The sequence below is a fragment of the Vidua chalybeata genome, chromosome 19 (genome assembly GCF_026979565.1).
Source record: "Vidua chalybeata isolate OUT-0048 chromosome 19, bVidCha1 merged haplotype, whole genome shotgun sequence".
NCBI classification, from domain to species: domain Eukaryota; kingdom Metazoa; phylum Chordata; class Aves; order Passeriformes; family Viduidae; genus Vidua; species Vidua chalybeata.
The window spans coordinates 7,126,703-7,139,514 of record NC_071548.1 but is presented as its reverse complement, the minus strand read 5'-3'; the positions used below and the strand labels follow the sequence as shown (position 1 = coordinate 7,139,514).

Genomic DNA, 12,812 nt, shown 5'->3' with positions numbered 1-12,812 from the left:
CTCAGCTCTCTTCTCCCTGGGCGTGTGCTGGGTCTGATGGGCTCTGTCAGTCACTGCCAGGCCCTGCACAGTCCCCTCCTCTCCTGGGAGTGTCACAAAGGTAAACCACAGCCAATTAAAGATGCATTTCCACAATGAGCAGGGGGAGAAGAGTTTTCATACTTGGACAAAAAGACTAGAGGGCTTTTTGCAAAACACAGTGAGTTTTGGGAGCACATTTTTAACAGCTTCTGATACGCAAGGAAGCAAAAACCGTGGCACTGCAGTGCCCAGGTCCCAGGGGGTTTGGGGCTCTATGAACTCCCTCTGCATTTCTTTGGAAGCTCCTCTCGTAGGGTTTGTTTAATTTGCATCACCTTGAAGAAACAGCAGCAAGATCTTCCTCTGAAGCAGACACAAACACAAAGCTCTAGAAGGGCCTGCTCTGCAGGAGCCTCCTGCCTGTTCACCAAAAGAGCTGGAGTTTTACCTCTGGGATTGGGTCTGAGAGGAGGCTGTAGAGCTTCTCATGGGCGCTGTCTCTCACTCCACACCACCGGGCTGAGTCGAAGTTCTGCCAGATCCTCCCCAGACAAATGGCCACCCACTGCCTGAGGAGAGGGTGGGGATCGTTCAGCTGCTCCAGGCAGATCGCTATCAGGTTCCCCTGCAGGCAGGCTTCCTGCAACACAAACCAAGCCTTTTGTTTGGGATGACAGCTTCCCACCTCATCCCCACAGAAGGAGACTATTTCTGAAGGAGTCAGGAAGCCAAGAGAAAATAATCGTTCAGTGGTTCCAGACTGATTTTGTTACAGAATACCAGCAGCATGAAGGGAAAGGCAGCTAGAGCTGATTGAATAGTTGAGCATTAAAATGCTTTCTGTAATGCATAAAGCTTGGTTTTCCCTCTTTGGAAACATTCCTTGCACCTGTCAGAGCCCCACGGTTTATGGCTCAATCCACAGACCATTCCCAGCCATCAGGCTCCCACTGGACAGCACCAGGAACTCTTCCTGTGCCAGTGGCTGTGAAGGGACCCTTGTCCCTGTCCCCCACTGCCAGGTGCTGGGCACAGAATGTCTGTCACACCTCCAGGCCAATTCTTCTCTCGATCCACACAGAAATAACAAAACCCAACGTCCCAGTTCTGTTTCCAAGCTCGGGTTTGGGCTTAGCACAAGGCAGGGCACTTTCACCAAAGCAAAGGCACGAGGCAGAGAGAGGTGGAGAGGACGAAGGGAAAGGGCTGCTGGGACTCACCTGCCCAGTGTTGTAGTTGTTGACAATCACAGCCAGGATGAACGCTGTCATCGTCCTGTGCTCAGCCTGCAAACAACACAGACTGAGGTCACCTGGCAGCAGGGCAGGGAACAGCCACAGCCCACCCTGGAGCAGGGCATCATCCCCAGAGCAGGCTGTGCCATGGTGGAAGAACGAGAAGATTCCAGCTTGCTCTCCCCTTTCTTGGCACCAGCCCTGTTACACCCCAGCATGCTCCCAAGCAGCTCTGGGGAGACCCCCAAACACCCCTATGGGAACCCAGCTGCTGCAGAGGGAATTGCCAGAGCTGTGGGGCAATTCCCTGCTCCAGCAGCCACCCTGGAGCCCCAGCTCCCACCCTCAGAGTGCTTTCAGAGCCCCAGAGGAGTCTGTAAAGCCTTGGCTGTGTGGCTGCTGTGTCAGAGCAGTGGCTCTGCCCAGCACAGCACTGGGTGCCACTGCAGGGGGAGGCAGCCAACAGCAGCACACCAGCTAAAACAGGGCAAGCAAATGCCAGAGAGCCTGAAAAAAAGGTGACTTGTCCTTACTGGCATGTAAGGGTCTGCCAGGACTGAGAGGAAATACTTGTGCCCATTGTCCTTCACCAGGTCAGCCTGGCACGACTGCAAAAGAGACAAGAAAGCCACAATGAGAACCACAGCACACACATTTGTCCCTCCAACGACACAGAAACCTTTCATTTCTTAACCATTTTTGTCCCACCTTGCTCTCATTTGAGGAGCCAAATAAAGCTCAAGCCCTTCCTGGGGGCTGCAACCAGACAGCCCCCAAGGGCCAGGGCAGGGAAGCCTCTGCCACTCCCACAGTGCCACAAACAGCAGGAAATGTCAGCTCCTGCTGTGGGGAAGAGTCAGAGGAGCCACCTCTGTGCACATTAAACCTCCCCAGTAATTTCTGTCTCCTCCTAGAGCCAGCCCAGGCTGCAGAGCTGCCCCTGGGGAGCTCAGGGCAGGCTCCTGGGCTGGGCTCAGTGGGGAGCTCAGGGCTCTGCTGAGACACCAGCTCAGGCTCCAGGCTGACGCTCTGGGGTCATTCCAAGAGGATCCACGTGGAGAAAGTGAAGATGGAAGGGAGGAAACCCCGACTTGGCATCAGCTCCCTGTGGCACGGGACAGGATCATGCATTTTTCAGCAGGAGGAGAAGGTGAAGGAGGGAACTAATTGCTGAAAGGGGAGGGGGGGTGGCAAGGCAGAGATGCAAGGGAATATTTTAGTGCTGAAGAGAGTGAAGCTGCTGCTTTTGGCAGAGCCAGGAGCAGAGGGCCTGGATTGCTGCCAGGCTGCAGCTACAGGAGAGAGGCTTCCCTGGCTCCTCTCAGAGCCTTCCAGTTTCAGCTCTTCGTGTTCCCCACGCAGGACCAGCCCCTGGACAGCAGCACGGGGAGCCTGCCCAGGCCACCCTGCTGCTCTGCCTCTGCTGCCCGGCCCCTGGGGCTCAGGAGAGCCACAGAGCCCCAGCTGAACCCCTCCCTGCTGGGAACACACGGGAACCCAGCAGCACTGACACCTCCTCCTCATCCTCCTCCTCCTCCTCAGGGAATAAACAGCTCCTCTGGGAGCAGGAACACAGCGTGACCCAGCCAGGCTGCAGGCTTGGTGTGCAAGCTCAGACTAACAGAAAATATTCTGTTTGCAAGGAGCTGCTGCCTGTGCCCTCCCTCAGCAGCGTCCACAGCACTTCCCCCTCCTCCCCTCCCACTCCCACCATGTGCTGGTGGAATGAGTGAGTGAAACAGCACAAAGAAACCCAAACCCACCATTTGAGAGGGGTTTTTTTGTGTGTTTTGCTGTAAAGCTCAGCCTGCAAACAAGTGAGGCAATGCCAGAGCGTGGGAGGGAAGGTGTGAGGGGCACAACACCACATGGGAATCACACCTGAGCCCCTGGCACACACCTGGGGCTGAGGCACCAGCCTCGGGTGCACCACAAATGAGTTTTCCAGAGGAGCTCCAAGATGAATAGTTTTCATTTTCTTTGCTTTCCCAAATCCTCTTAGGATGTTAATGAAAATATTGTTATAAAACTAAACCTGACAATGCTGGATCAACAGCAGGAAAACCTTCATGAATTCAGTGCTATGCTCCACACTGAAATGCAGGAGAGATACAAAAATAACCCCAAAGAGGAAAGATCCAACATCCACAGCAGTTCAGACATTCTACATGGACTTGCAATTGTGCCTGGATTAATGTGTGCACCTCTCCTAATAATTTTACAGTGCTCAGCTAATTGCACCCAAAAACCACTGAGTCAGAGATACGACTCTACAAATTTATCTGCAATTACTTACCAGCTTCATGATTTATTGGAGAGCCCAGCAAGCAGAGCTCTGGCTGAGGCAGTGCCCTGCTGGGGCAGGAATACTCACACTGTCCACTGCCAGGATCTTGGCCCAGATGAACACAAGGAGAGGTCTCAGCTCACGGGCTGAGCTCTGCAGGAGCTTCAGGACGTAGGGGAAGATGCCAACAGAGAGGGCCTGGGAGGGAGAGAACAAATCCCTGTCAGTAAAACCCTGTCAGCAAAACCCCCACAGCAGCTGAGCCCTCCAGCAGGGCCCAGGATGCAGCATTTTTACAGACACAGCTGAGGGATCTGGTAGGAAATAATTTCCCACGTTTCCAGTAAAGAGGGGATCCCCCTGTGTTTGTCTGTTGTTATTTTAATCTTGAGTGGCACCAGGTATTTCCAGACTCATTTGGTCCATGGAGACCCTGAGTTAATCCAGCACCAGCTTCCTCTCCTCACAGCCTGGGCTGCTCTATGCTCCAGATGCTCACTTCCCTCAGCTCAGCTGTCACAAAGTTCAGGAATTCCAGCCTTCCCAGTCTCTCCAGGAGGAGGTGAAGCAAACCACTACAAAGTCCCATCACTGAGCTGCTCCACGACCAGCTGGTGCTTCATCTTCATCACTTTTATCATCAAACAGCTCCATTTACGGGAGTGCTTTAAACTGCTCCTCTGCTTAATTCTTATTTATGCTCCACACTGTGCTGCCACTTTCCAAACTGCAGAATGCAGCTGCTGCCTGCTCAGAAGAGCTTGTAAAATCCAGACACCAAACAGATAAAGGAGGAGAAGAAAATGATGCAGCCAGTAAGCTCAAAGAACACATCATAAATGCATATGCTTTTTTGGGCTATTTATTTTACATGACAAACCTTCTTGCCTGCCCCAGATATTTCCTCCTGGTTTGTCCCTTGCGTTATTTCACACTTACCTGTTGGCAAGGAACTCCCTTTGGTGCACTGGGGAGGGACAGGGGGGTGGCTGTGATGCACACAAGCCCCTGTGACCCCGCTGGCACCGCCCCGGCCGCCCCTCAGGTCTGCGGCTGCTCCTCCCCAGCTCCCTGCCCTCCACCACCACCAGCTGCACTCATCAGCCCTGCCCAGGCAGGAGGGAGGCCTGGAGCCCACGTGCAGCCCCACCACGCACCAGACTGACAGCCCAGGGCCCCAGGTCCAGGAACCTCCCCAGCAGATCCAGCGCTCGCAGCCGGTGCACCTGGCTCAGCAGCACCTGCGGGGCAGAGGGACGGGGTTACTGGGGTGTCATCCTGGTCATCAGGAGTTCTCTAAAGCCTTCTGAGTTTACATTCTTGTAGAGAACTTCCCCACACAACTTTCTGTAAACAACCCATTGTTTTGCATTCTTTCACAGAGGCGGAGAAATTTGATATACAGGTGATTTGTCCAGTGTCGTTGGAGAGGTGGCACGTTCACCCTCCAATCCACTGGCACCTTTTGAGAACTATAAAAGGTTGGAGTCAGAGGAAATAAATGAGTCTCTTCATCGTGACCAAGGCTGTGGTGCATCGTTTTTGCTTGTGTCATCTGGTGACACTAGGGTTACTGGCCAGAGAAAGCTCCTCCTGCCCCTCCAGGGCTGCTGCCAAACCCTGGCAGCCAGGAATGCTCTTTGTGGAGCAATCCCCAGGGATCCCAGCTGCCTTTCCCAGCCCAGCTGACACTGCTTCCTGCAGCAGGACCCACAGGACAGCGCCAGCCCAGCCTCCCACTGCTCCCAGCAGCTCAGGAGCACAGGAAGAGGCTTTGCTTTCCTTGGCAAATCAATAGCAGAGACTTAAGAGGGAGCAAAAGGTCATGTTGGTCGTTAATAAAAATCTCATTAAAATGGAGTCTGACAACGCTAATGAGGTGGTGCTTTACTGGCTTATACCTACCCTGGTGTGAAATATTAACAGATAGACTTGCAGTTCTTAATCTCCTTAACAGATGTAAGATATTGGAATGCAACGTTTAATCCTCAGTTTAAATTGAGGAACATCCTTCAGCATGGATCTCGGGGAAAGAGACTCCTTGATTTACCTCCCCAATTCCATCCCCTCCTCAGTGTGTTTGCATGCTGCATATTGAAATTAGATTATTTTTCATGTTTAATATTGAAGAATAACTAAATTACTTGGCTCACATCTCACACTCTGGATGACTGGTACTGGATACTGAGGTGGTGCAGGAAAGGTCCAGAAGAAAGCAGGGGGATGTGAGAACTGCTGCTGTGGGTTCACTCTGAATATCAGAGCTCAGATCTCAGGACAGGTCATAAGAGGAAGGATTTTGGTCATCCTGCCCTAGCTGGCACCAGCCTATTCCATCAACCAGCCCAGGAATAACAGGGGCAGCTGTTTGGGATTACAGCAGGAGCAGAGAGCAGGGCAGGGGCAGCAGCAGGAGGCACAGATGTGGCACAGCTGGGACCCTCCAGCCTGCAGAGAAACCAAGGAACTGCAAACTCTGTCAGGAAAGGGAATTAATTGGAAAGGCTATCTGGGTGAAGATGAACCCCCAGCTCCACACTTTGCCCTCCCACAGCACATTCCCCCAGAGCAATCTGTGTCTGACTGGGAAAGCTCTGGTTTGCCATTGCCCACCCCAAACAAAGCCCTCGGTCTCGCAGGATTTCCCATTCCCTGCTGCCCAGTGGATCTGCACAACACCTTGGGCCCAGGCTGAGACACATTCCAGAGCCTGGGCTGAGGATGGGAGGCAGTTCCTCTATTCCTTTATTCTGTTATTCCTTCTGGTGGAGTGATGGAGGTGCTGGTGTGGCACCCCAGGCACGCAGCCCTGCGTCACCGGCTGCGTCCCTCACCATTCCCAGGCAGAAAATGGGCACTTCATTACATCCACACATGCAAATTAGGGATGAGCCAGGACACAGGGGGATCACTGACACGTCACAGCCCGTATTTTAGCAGGCAGCTCCTCACAAAGGCAGGATGAAGTCAGGGCCTGCAGTGATCTGTGCACAGGAGATCCCACAGAGTGAATCTCACAGGGCTCAAGGCTGGCCAGGCTGTGTGTGCTGCTGCTCTCTGATGGTTCCTCTCCCTGGGGTCTGAAAACAGACCAGAGAGGGTCTGAAACTCCCTCCCTTCCTGCCCTGGATCAGCTGGGCTTGGATTCTCAGGATGCTCAGACCTTTGACCAACCCATCTTATTCCACTGTACAATTAATTTGCTATAATTAGAACAACAATTACGCCGTCCCGGCTCGGATTTGCTCCAGGCAGGAACACAGGTTCCTTTGCCAGGTGACCTCTCAGTTCCACTGCAGTCACGCTCCTGCAGAGCCTGCTGGTGCCAAACAATCCACTGGAAAGCAGCAAAGTTGGAGCTGGAGCAAAATCCTGCCTGCTTCCATGGCAGTGACAGAGACAAACCACACATCTGCTTATCCACCTCATCTCTCAAGGCTTGGGAGACTCAGGAAATTAAAATCTGGTCTTGCAGAGATGGATGGTGCTGTCAGTCACACACCCAGCTGACAGGGAAGGGGAGTCTCCCCACAGATCCCTGTACAAGAGACATTCCCTTAAAAGAAAGGCTTTAAATTGTGCTGCCCACAGGTGCCTGGGCTGGGGTTTGTATTTCTGTCAGCACAAACTGCAGGGGAGGGGAGGCCAGAGCAGGCTCCAGATGACAGCTGCAATCCTGGCCCTGCCATGGAACACTGCCTGAAACACCAAGTTCTGCTTCTCCTGGATTTCCTCTCCTTCCAACACGAGGCCTCTGCCTCGTGTGAGCAGTGCCTGCAGAACCCCCACCCTGCAGGTCTGCAGAGACCTGGCTGGGAGCTCCTGCAGCAAGACTTCAGCCCCACATTAAAGGGAGCCCTTCCCAGGCTGTACCAGACGGATAAAAGACATTTCCAAACGATTTATGCTGCAGTAACTTCCACTTCCTCAAGATGGGAAGATAAAAGTCTCTGCCTGACAGAGCTGGGACACAGAGGAGATGCCAGAGGAGGGACAGTGAAGATGTGCTGCTCTCAGAGAGGCAGCAGAGCCAGACGTGGACCAGAGCCACGGGATGGGGCAGGAAAATCTTTGGGTGAACTTTGGGCTCATCCACGTGGGTCTGGTGAACACACAACCAGCTCTCATTCATCCTGGTATTTATGTTCCCAAAGGCCATCGGGGTGGCAGCTCGAGGCTGAGGGGGCAGGAGAGGCATGGACATAGGGCAGGGAGAGACAGGGACACCCTGGGACAGGTAGGGACACCCCTGGCATGGACAGGGAGAGGCAGGGACACCCCTGGGACAGGCAGGGACACCCCTGGCATGGACAGGGAGAGGCAGGGACACCCCTGGCATGGGTGGGGAGAGAAAGGGACACCCCTAGGACAGGCAGGGACACCCCTGGCATGGACACGGAGAGGCAGGGACACCCCTGGGACAGGCAGGGACCCCCCTGGCAGGGACAGGGACCCCCCTGGCAGGGACAGGGACCCCCCTGGCAGGGACAGGGACCCCCCTGGCAGGGACAGGGACAGGCAGGGACCCCCCTGGCAAGGACAGGGACCCCCCTGGCAGGGACAGGGACCCCCAGCCCCAGCACTGACCTGCAGGACGATGGGCAGCTGCTCCGGGGGGTTGCGGTTCTCCACGCCCATGGTCAGCCACACCTGGAAGGCCGTGAGCTGCTCGGCGAAGAAGGGGCTGTGCTGGGGGAGCAAAGTGGGAATGCAGGCATGGGTTAAACACCAAGGAGTGAAGGCAGCAGCTCTGACACCTGACTGTCTCCTGAAGCTGTGGTTTGTAACCCACACGTGTTTGCTTGGGGTTTTCTACAGGCACAAAAACTTCTGAGCAGACACACGTGCCTTTAAATGTGTTGGGAAGGAAAGAAGGAAAGAGCAGAGAAAGAGGAAAAGTGAGCCCAGAAGGTCTTAGGGAAGCGTGGCTGCTCTCCCCAGAGCAGCAGATGGAGCAGCAGTGGATTTATCAGCTCTGCAGAGGCCGTCTCACTCCTGCAGCAGCACTCGGAGCTGCCTCTGCCCTGTCCACAGAGACACAAGCCAGGTGCAGTGCCAGTAAATCCCTCGTGTCATCCCTCACCCTGAGGACACGGTGCAAACTCGGGGTGAGGCTGCACTGACCAAAGCACACAGCAGCTTCCAGCTTGGAATCCAGAGAGAAACAGAAATCAGTGGGGAAGGGGGGAGGGAAGGGATGGAGGAGGGAGAGACACCCAGCCCAAACCCATCCCTGCAGGAGCACCAGGAGCCCCCAGGCCCTCCTGCACCAGGTCATTGTGCTTTCCATTCTGAGCAGGCAGGAACACCCCGGCACCAGCCAGGAGAGGTTTGTGATGTGCTGCTGAGACACCCCAGCCCCGAGGGTGGCTGCACCCTCTGCACTGCCAGCCCCCAGCAGGTCCCTGTGCCTCACCCGGGTGCTCCCCAGCCCTGCCAGGCTGACAGTGGCCACAGTGACACAGGGACTGTCCCCTCCCTGCTCCCTGGCCAGCACCAGCCAGCCCCCACCCAGGCTGGGAGCTGCCTGCACTCTGGCTCCCAGCCCTAGCTGCACACTGAGGCTCAAGCTGCCTCCATTCCAGCCCAAATCCACAATAAAGCACATCTGTCAGGCTTGAAAACCAGCCTGCAAATTGTTCCCAGCCCAGCCTGAATCGATCTCCAGCTGAGAATGGCCACTCTTCTTCGCTGACCTCCTGTCTGATCCCCAGCAAGTCTGGGCCTCTTCCCACCCCAAAACACTCAGAAATCTCCTGAATTTCAGCTCACTTGACAGAGAATGCCCAGCTGAGGGTTAACACTAATAAAAAAGCCTCCAATGACGTTGTTAGAGACTGAAAGTAAAAATGAACGTAAGCCAGGAGAAGAAAAATAGTATTTTTTACGTTCTAAAGCAGAGCACAGAGTGAGGAGAGCAAGGGGTGGGAGGATAAAGGCCTCAGGGCATCCTGATCAACCCCCAGCCTGGCAGGAGCCCACAGTCCTCCTCCTGCACTCAGGGCTTTGGAGACAACCTGCAATTACAGCCAGAAAACCTTGGGAAGTTTGGCAAGTTAATATAAATAAACTGCAAGAATGCTACTGAAAATTGGAGAGACATCAGGGTGGAACGGGGACCTGAGCTTGTCCAGTAATTATTATTTAAAGGTTTCACTTCATGAAATGTCAAAGGAATATCAAGAAAAATCCATTCTGAATAAAGGAATTTAAACTAAATATAATATTAAAAACGTTACTTTTCTGCTCTCTGAGACTAAATAAAGCAGAAAAAGCCCCAGGGACTCCTGTTAACAACACTGAGCTTAAGAGAACTCTCTGGACACAACCCCCAAACTCTATTTTATCTTTGAAAAGAACTCTAATAAGAGATAATTTTCACATTTAGGCCTTTAATTTCGAAAACTGTGCTGCATGTTGGGCCCTTTTGGGTAACAGCACCTGGTCAGGTTGGAGTGCTGTGGAACGTTCTGAGTTCTCAGACACTGCTTCTACTGCCAGGAGCTTCCTGCTCACCCCACCTGGGGGCTGGGTCGTGCAGCAGGGAAGAGCTTAAACTTGATTTTTGTCTGTTCCTCTAGGGGAGAATCACAGAATTCCAGATTGCTTTGGCTTGGGAGGGACCTTAAAGCCCATCCAGTGCCACCCCTGCCATGGGCAGGGACACCTTCCCCTGTCCCAGGCTGCTCCAACCTCCAGGGATCCAGGGGCAGCCACAGCTTCTCTGGGCCCCCTGTGCCAGCCATTTACAGTTTTCCCCAAACACAAACCCTCAACCTGCACCAGCAGAAGTGGTGAGCTGAACTGGGGGGTGCTGGAGAACAGAAGGGGCTGGGCCCACGTGCCAGGCCAGTCCCCAGCTCACCCTGAAGGCAGTTCCTTCCTCGATGATGGTGGGCAGCTGGGAAAGGCAGATGTCAACAGCGAGGTCCCAGGCTTGCCTGCAGGAAGGGAGAGAGGGGAGAGAAGGCATTACAGGTTATCCACAAGGAACAGCAAGGGGAAGTTGAAATGCTGACCACCCAGGAATGGGGACAGTGCTGTCTGGCTTAGAAGTGCTCGAGATTCCCTTTTTCCAGGGAGAAATGGGAAAAACGCCTGAAGAAATTTCTGCAGCACTGGAGAATGCCAGCCCACAGGGCCTTTGAGGTATGTTTTACTATGCAGGAGAATGGTTCAGAGACCAGAGACAACTGCTCTGATTTTGGCTGCCCACAAAAGGATTCTGAGGGTCACTCACTGCAGCAGCACACGGAGAAGATGCTGAGCTCTTCACAGTAATTTGAGATAAGCAGCACTAATACTGCTACAACAATGCCCAAAGCAGCCCTGGGAGGTCAGATCTCAAAGGGTTTAAGTGTTATCAGAAAGAACAAACAAAAAATTTAAAAAGAGATTTGAGTAGATTAAAATGAAATCTCTTTTTGATGCTTCTAAAGACAGGCTGCTGGAACCCACCGGGGCCAACGTCACCCAAACCATTCAAAGCTCTGCCAACCTTCTCAGCCTTCCAAAACAGAAACCACCAACATGAAACCTCAACCTTCCTGCTCTCCACAACCAAGGGCTGTTGATTAATGTCAGCTGTGGAAGAGGCTCTGCTCAAGCCAAATCCTTCAAATGCTTCTCCAACCATTCCAGAGCAGCCCTGAAATGATTCTCCAGCCCTTCCAAACCACCCAAAACGCTGCTTCTGCTGTGTCTGTGGAAAACACAAACCCTCCAGCCAATGGGACACCAGCAACCAAAGTAAAACTTCTCTACTTCCAACCACGGGAACAGCTGCTCCCTCCTCAGAGCCTCAGGGTTACACACGGGTTACACACAGGTTACTCCCTGTGCTGGCTGAACAGACAATGGCATTAAACTCGTGCTACAATAATCCCAAGATTCAAACCAAGCCACAAATGAATGGGAAAGGAACCCTGGAGGGTGGGGAGAGGAGGAGCAGGGAAAACACTGTCACAGAGCTGGTGACAGTGATGGCTGGGAGGAGGAGGAGCAGTGATTGACAGCTTTAATATCCCAAAGGGAAGGGGAAAGGTGGGCACACCGTGGATGTGCTGCCTAAATCCCATCACACAAACAAGAGATAAATCTGGGAGCAGCAGGGAGCTGGGATGGGAGGAGCTGCATCCCACCAGTGATTTATGGAAGCCAAGCCAGAGAGCAGTGCACCCCCTCAGCAGAGACTGCTGTCTGCAAAGTGCTCTGCAAGATTTGCTTTCGCTGCATTTGGGACACAAAGGGCTCAGCCCCTTTCTTTCCTCCCTCCTCACTGCTCTCTTCAGTAACTCCAGGCCCTCCACCCTGACAGGTGACACAGTGCTGTATGCACAGGGTGACAACCCTGTGAAATACCCCAGGGCTTCAACTGAGTTATGCTATGAAAGAAGGTGTTAAAGAGGATTATTTTTTAATATTACCTTGAACTAATTGCACAAAGTTAAAAGCTCTCCTTAGCAGGAAGATTGACTCAGTTAAAAAGAGGGATTTTGCTTATCCCAAAGGCAAGGCAGCACCACAACAGGAATGGTCTGTGGAGGGAACCCACCTCAGCCCACACCCTTTCACTGCACCAGGACTGTCTGAATGTTTAATAATGTAACACAAACTCATCAGCTGCCTCTTTCTTTCCCAGAGGTGCTGCAAAGTTTGGACTTCAAGCAGAGAACAGAAGGCAGAGTCCCAGCCCTGCTCAGGGACTGGTTTATTGCCCAAAGCCACGAACTGCCAGGCAGTGGAAACCCCCAGAAACACAGAGAGAGCAGAAACTCAGCCCAGGTAGAGCCTGTCTGTCTGCACCCACGGGTACCCATTAGCTGGCAGCTCGTGGAGGCTGATTTTCTTACACTCAAATTTCTGGGGCTGACTCAATGTCTAATGCTTTTAACTCAGTCCTTTTTTTTTTTTTTTTAAATAATGTATTCTTGACGTGTTTTAACGCTCTCTTTCCCCCTGGGAGTGGTGGATATTACCTGGCACCAGGAACAGGAGTGTCCCTGCCTGGAGGAGCAGCTGGAGGGAGGCTGAAGCCTCCCCCTCAGTCCTGGGGCAGCTCCTCTTTCTGAACCCCACTTCTGGAGCCATTAAATATTTCCCAGCCCTTCGGGGCTGCTGGCCAAGACTTTCCCCATTAGTTGTGGCAGTGCAGTGCCAGCCATGCCCTGTGTGAGCACATCCCCAGGTGCCAGCCCCAGCCCACCTGTGTGGCAGCCACCCTGTCACCTCCCTGAGCTGCTTGGGGGCACAGCTGGCAAGCTGCTCAG

General features: G+C 53.3%; 1 protein-coding gene across 1 annotated transcript in view; it reads right to left on the bottom strand.

The window, feature by feature from the left end:
• RPTOR (regulatory associated protein of MTOR complex 1) overlaps positions 1 to 12,812 on the bottom strand; it is a 101,453-nt gene that overhangs the window by 43,637 nt on the left and 45,004 nt on the right. The window contains exons 10-16 of the mRNA XM_053960242.1: positions 10,409 to 10,484; positions 8,131 to 8,232; positions 4,701 to 4,784; positions 3,631 to 3,741; positions 1,790 to 1,864; positions 1,242 to 1,307; positions 470 to 661 (exon numbers count right to left, since the gene is read on the bottom strand). Of these exons, the coding sequence (XP_053816217.1) occupies positions 470 to 661; positions 1,242 to 1,307; positions 1,790 to 1,864; positions 3,631 to 3,741; positions 4,701 to 4,784; positions 8,131 to 8,232; positions 10,409 to 10,484 (706 nt within the window). The remainder of the gene's footprint in view (positions 1 to 469; positions 662 to 1,241; positions 1,308 to 1,789; positions 1,865 to 3,630; positions 3,742 to 4,700; positions 4,785 to 8,130; positions 8,233 to 10,408; positions 10,485 to 12,812) is intronic.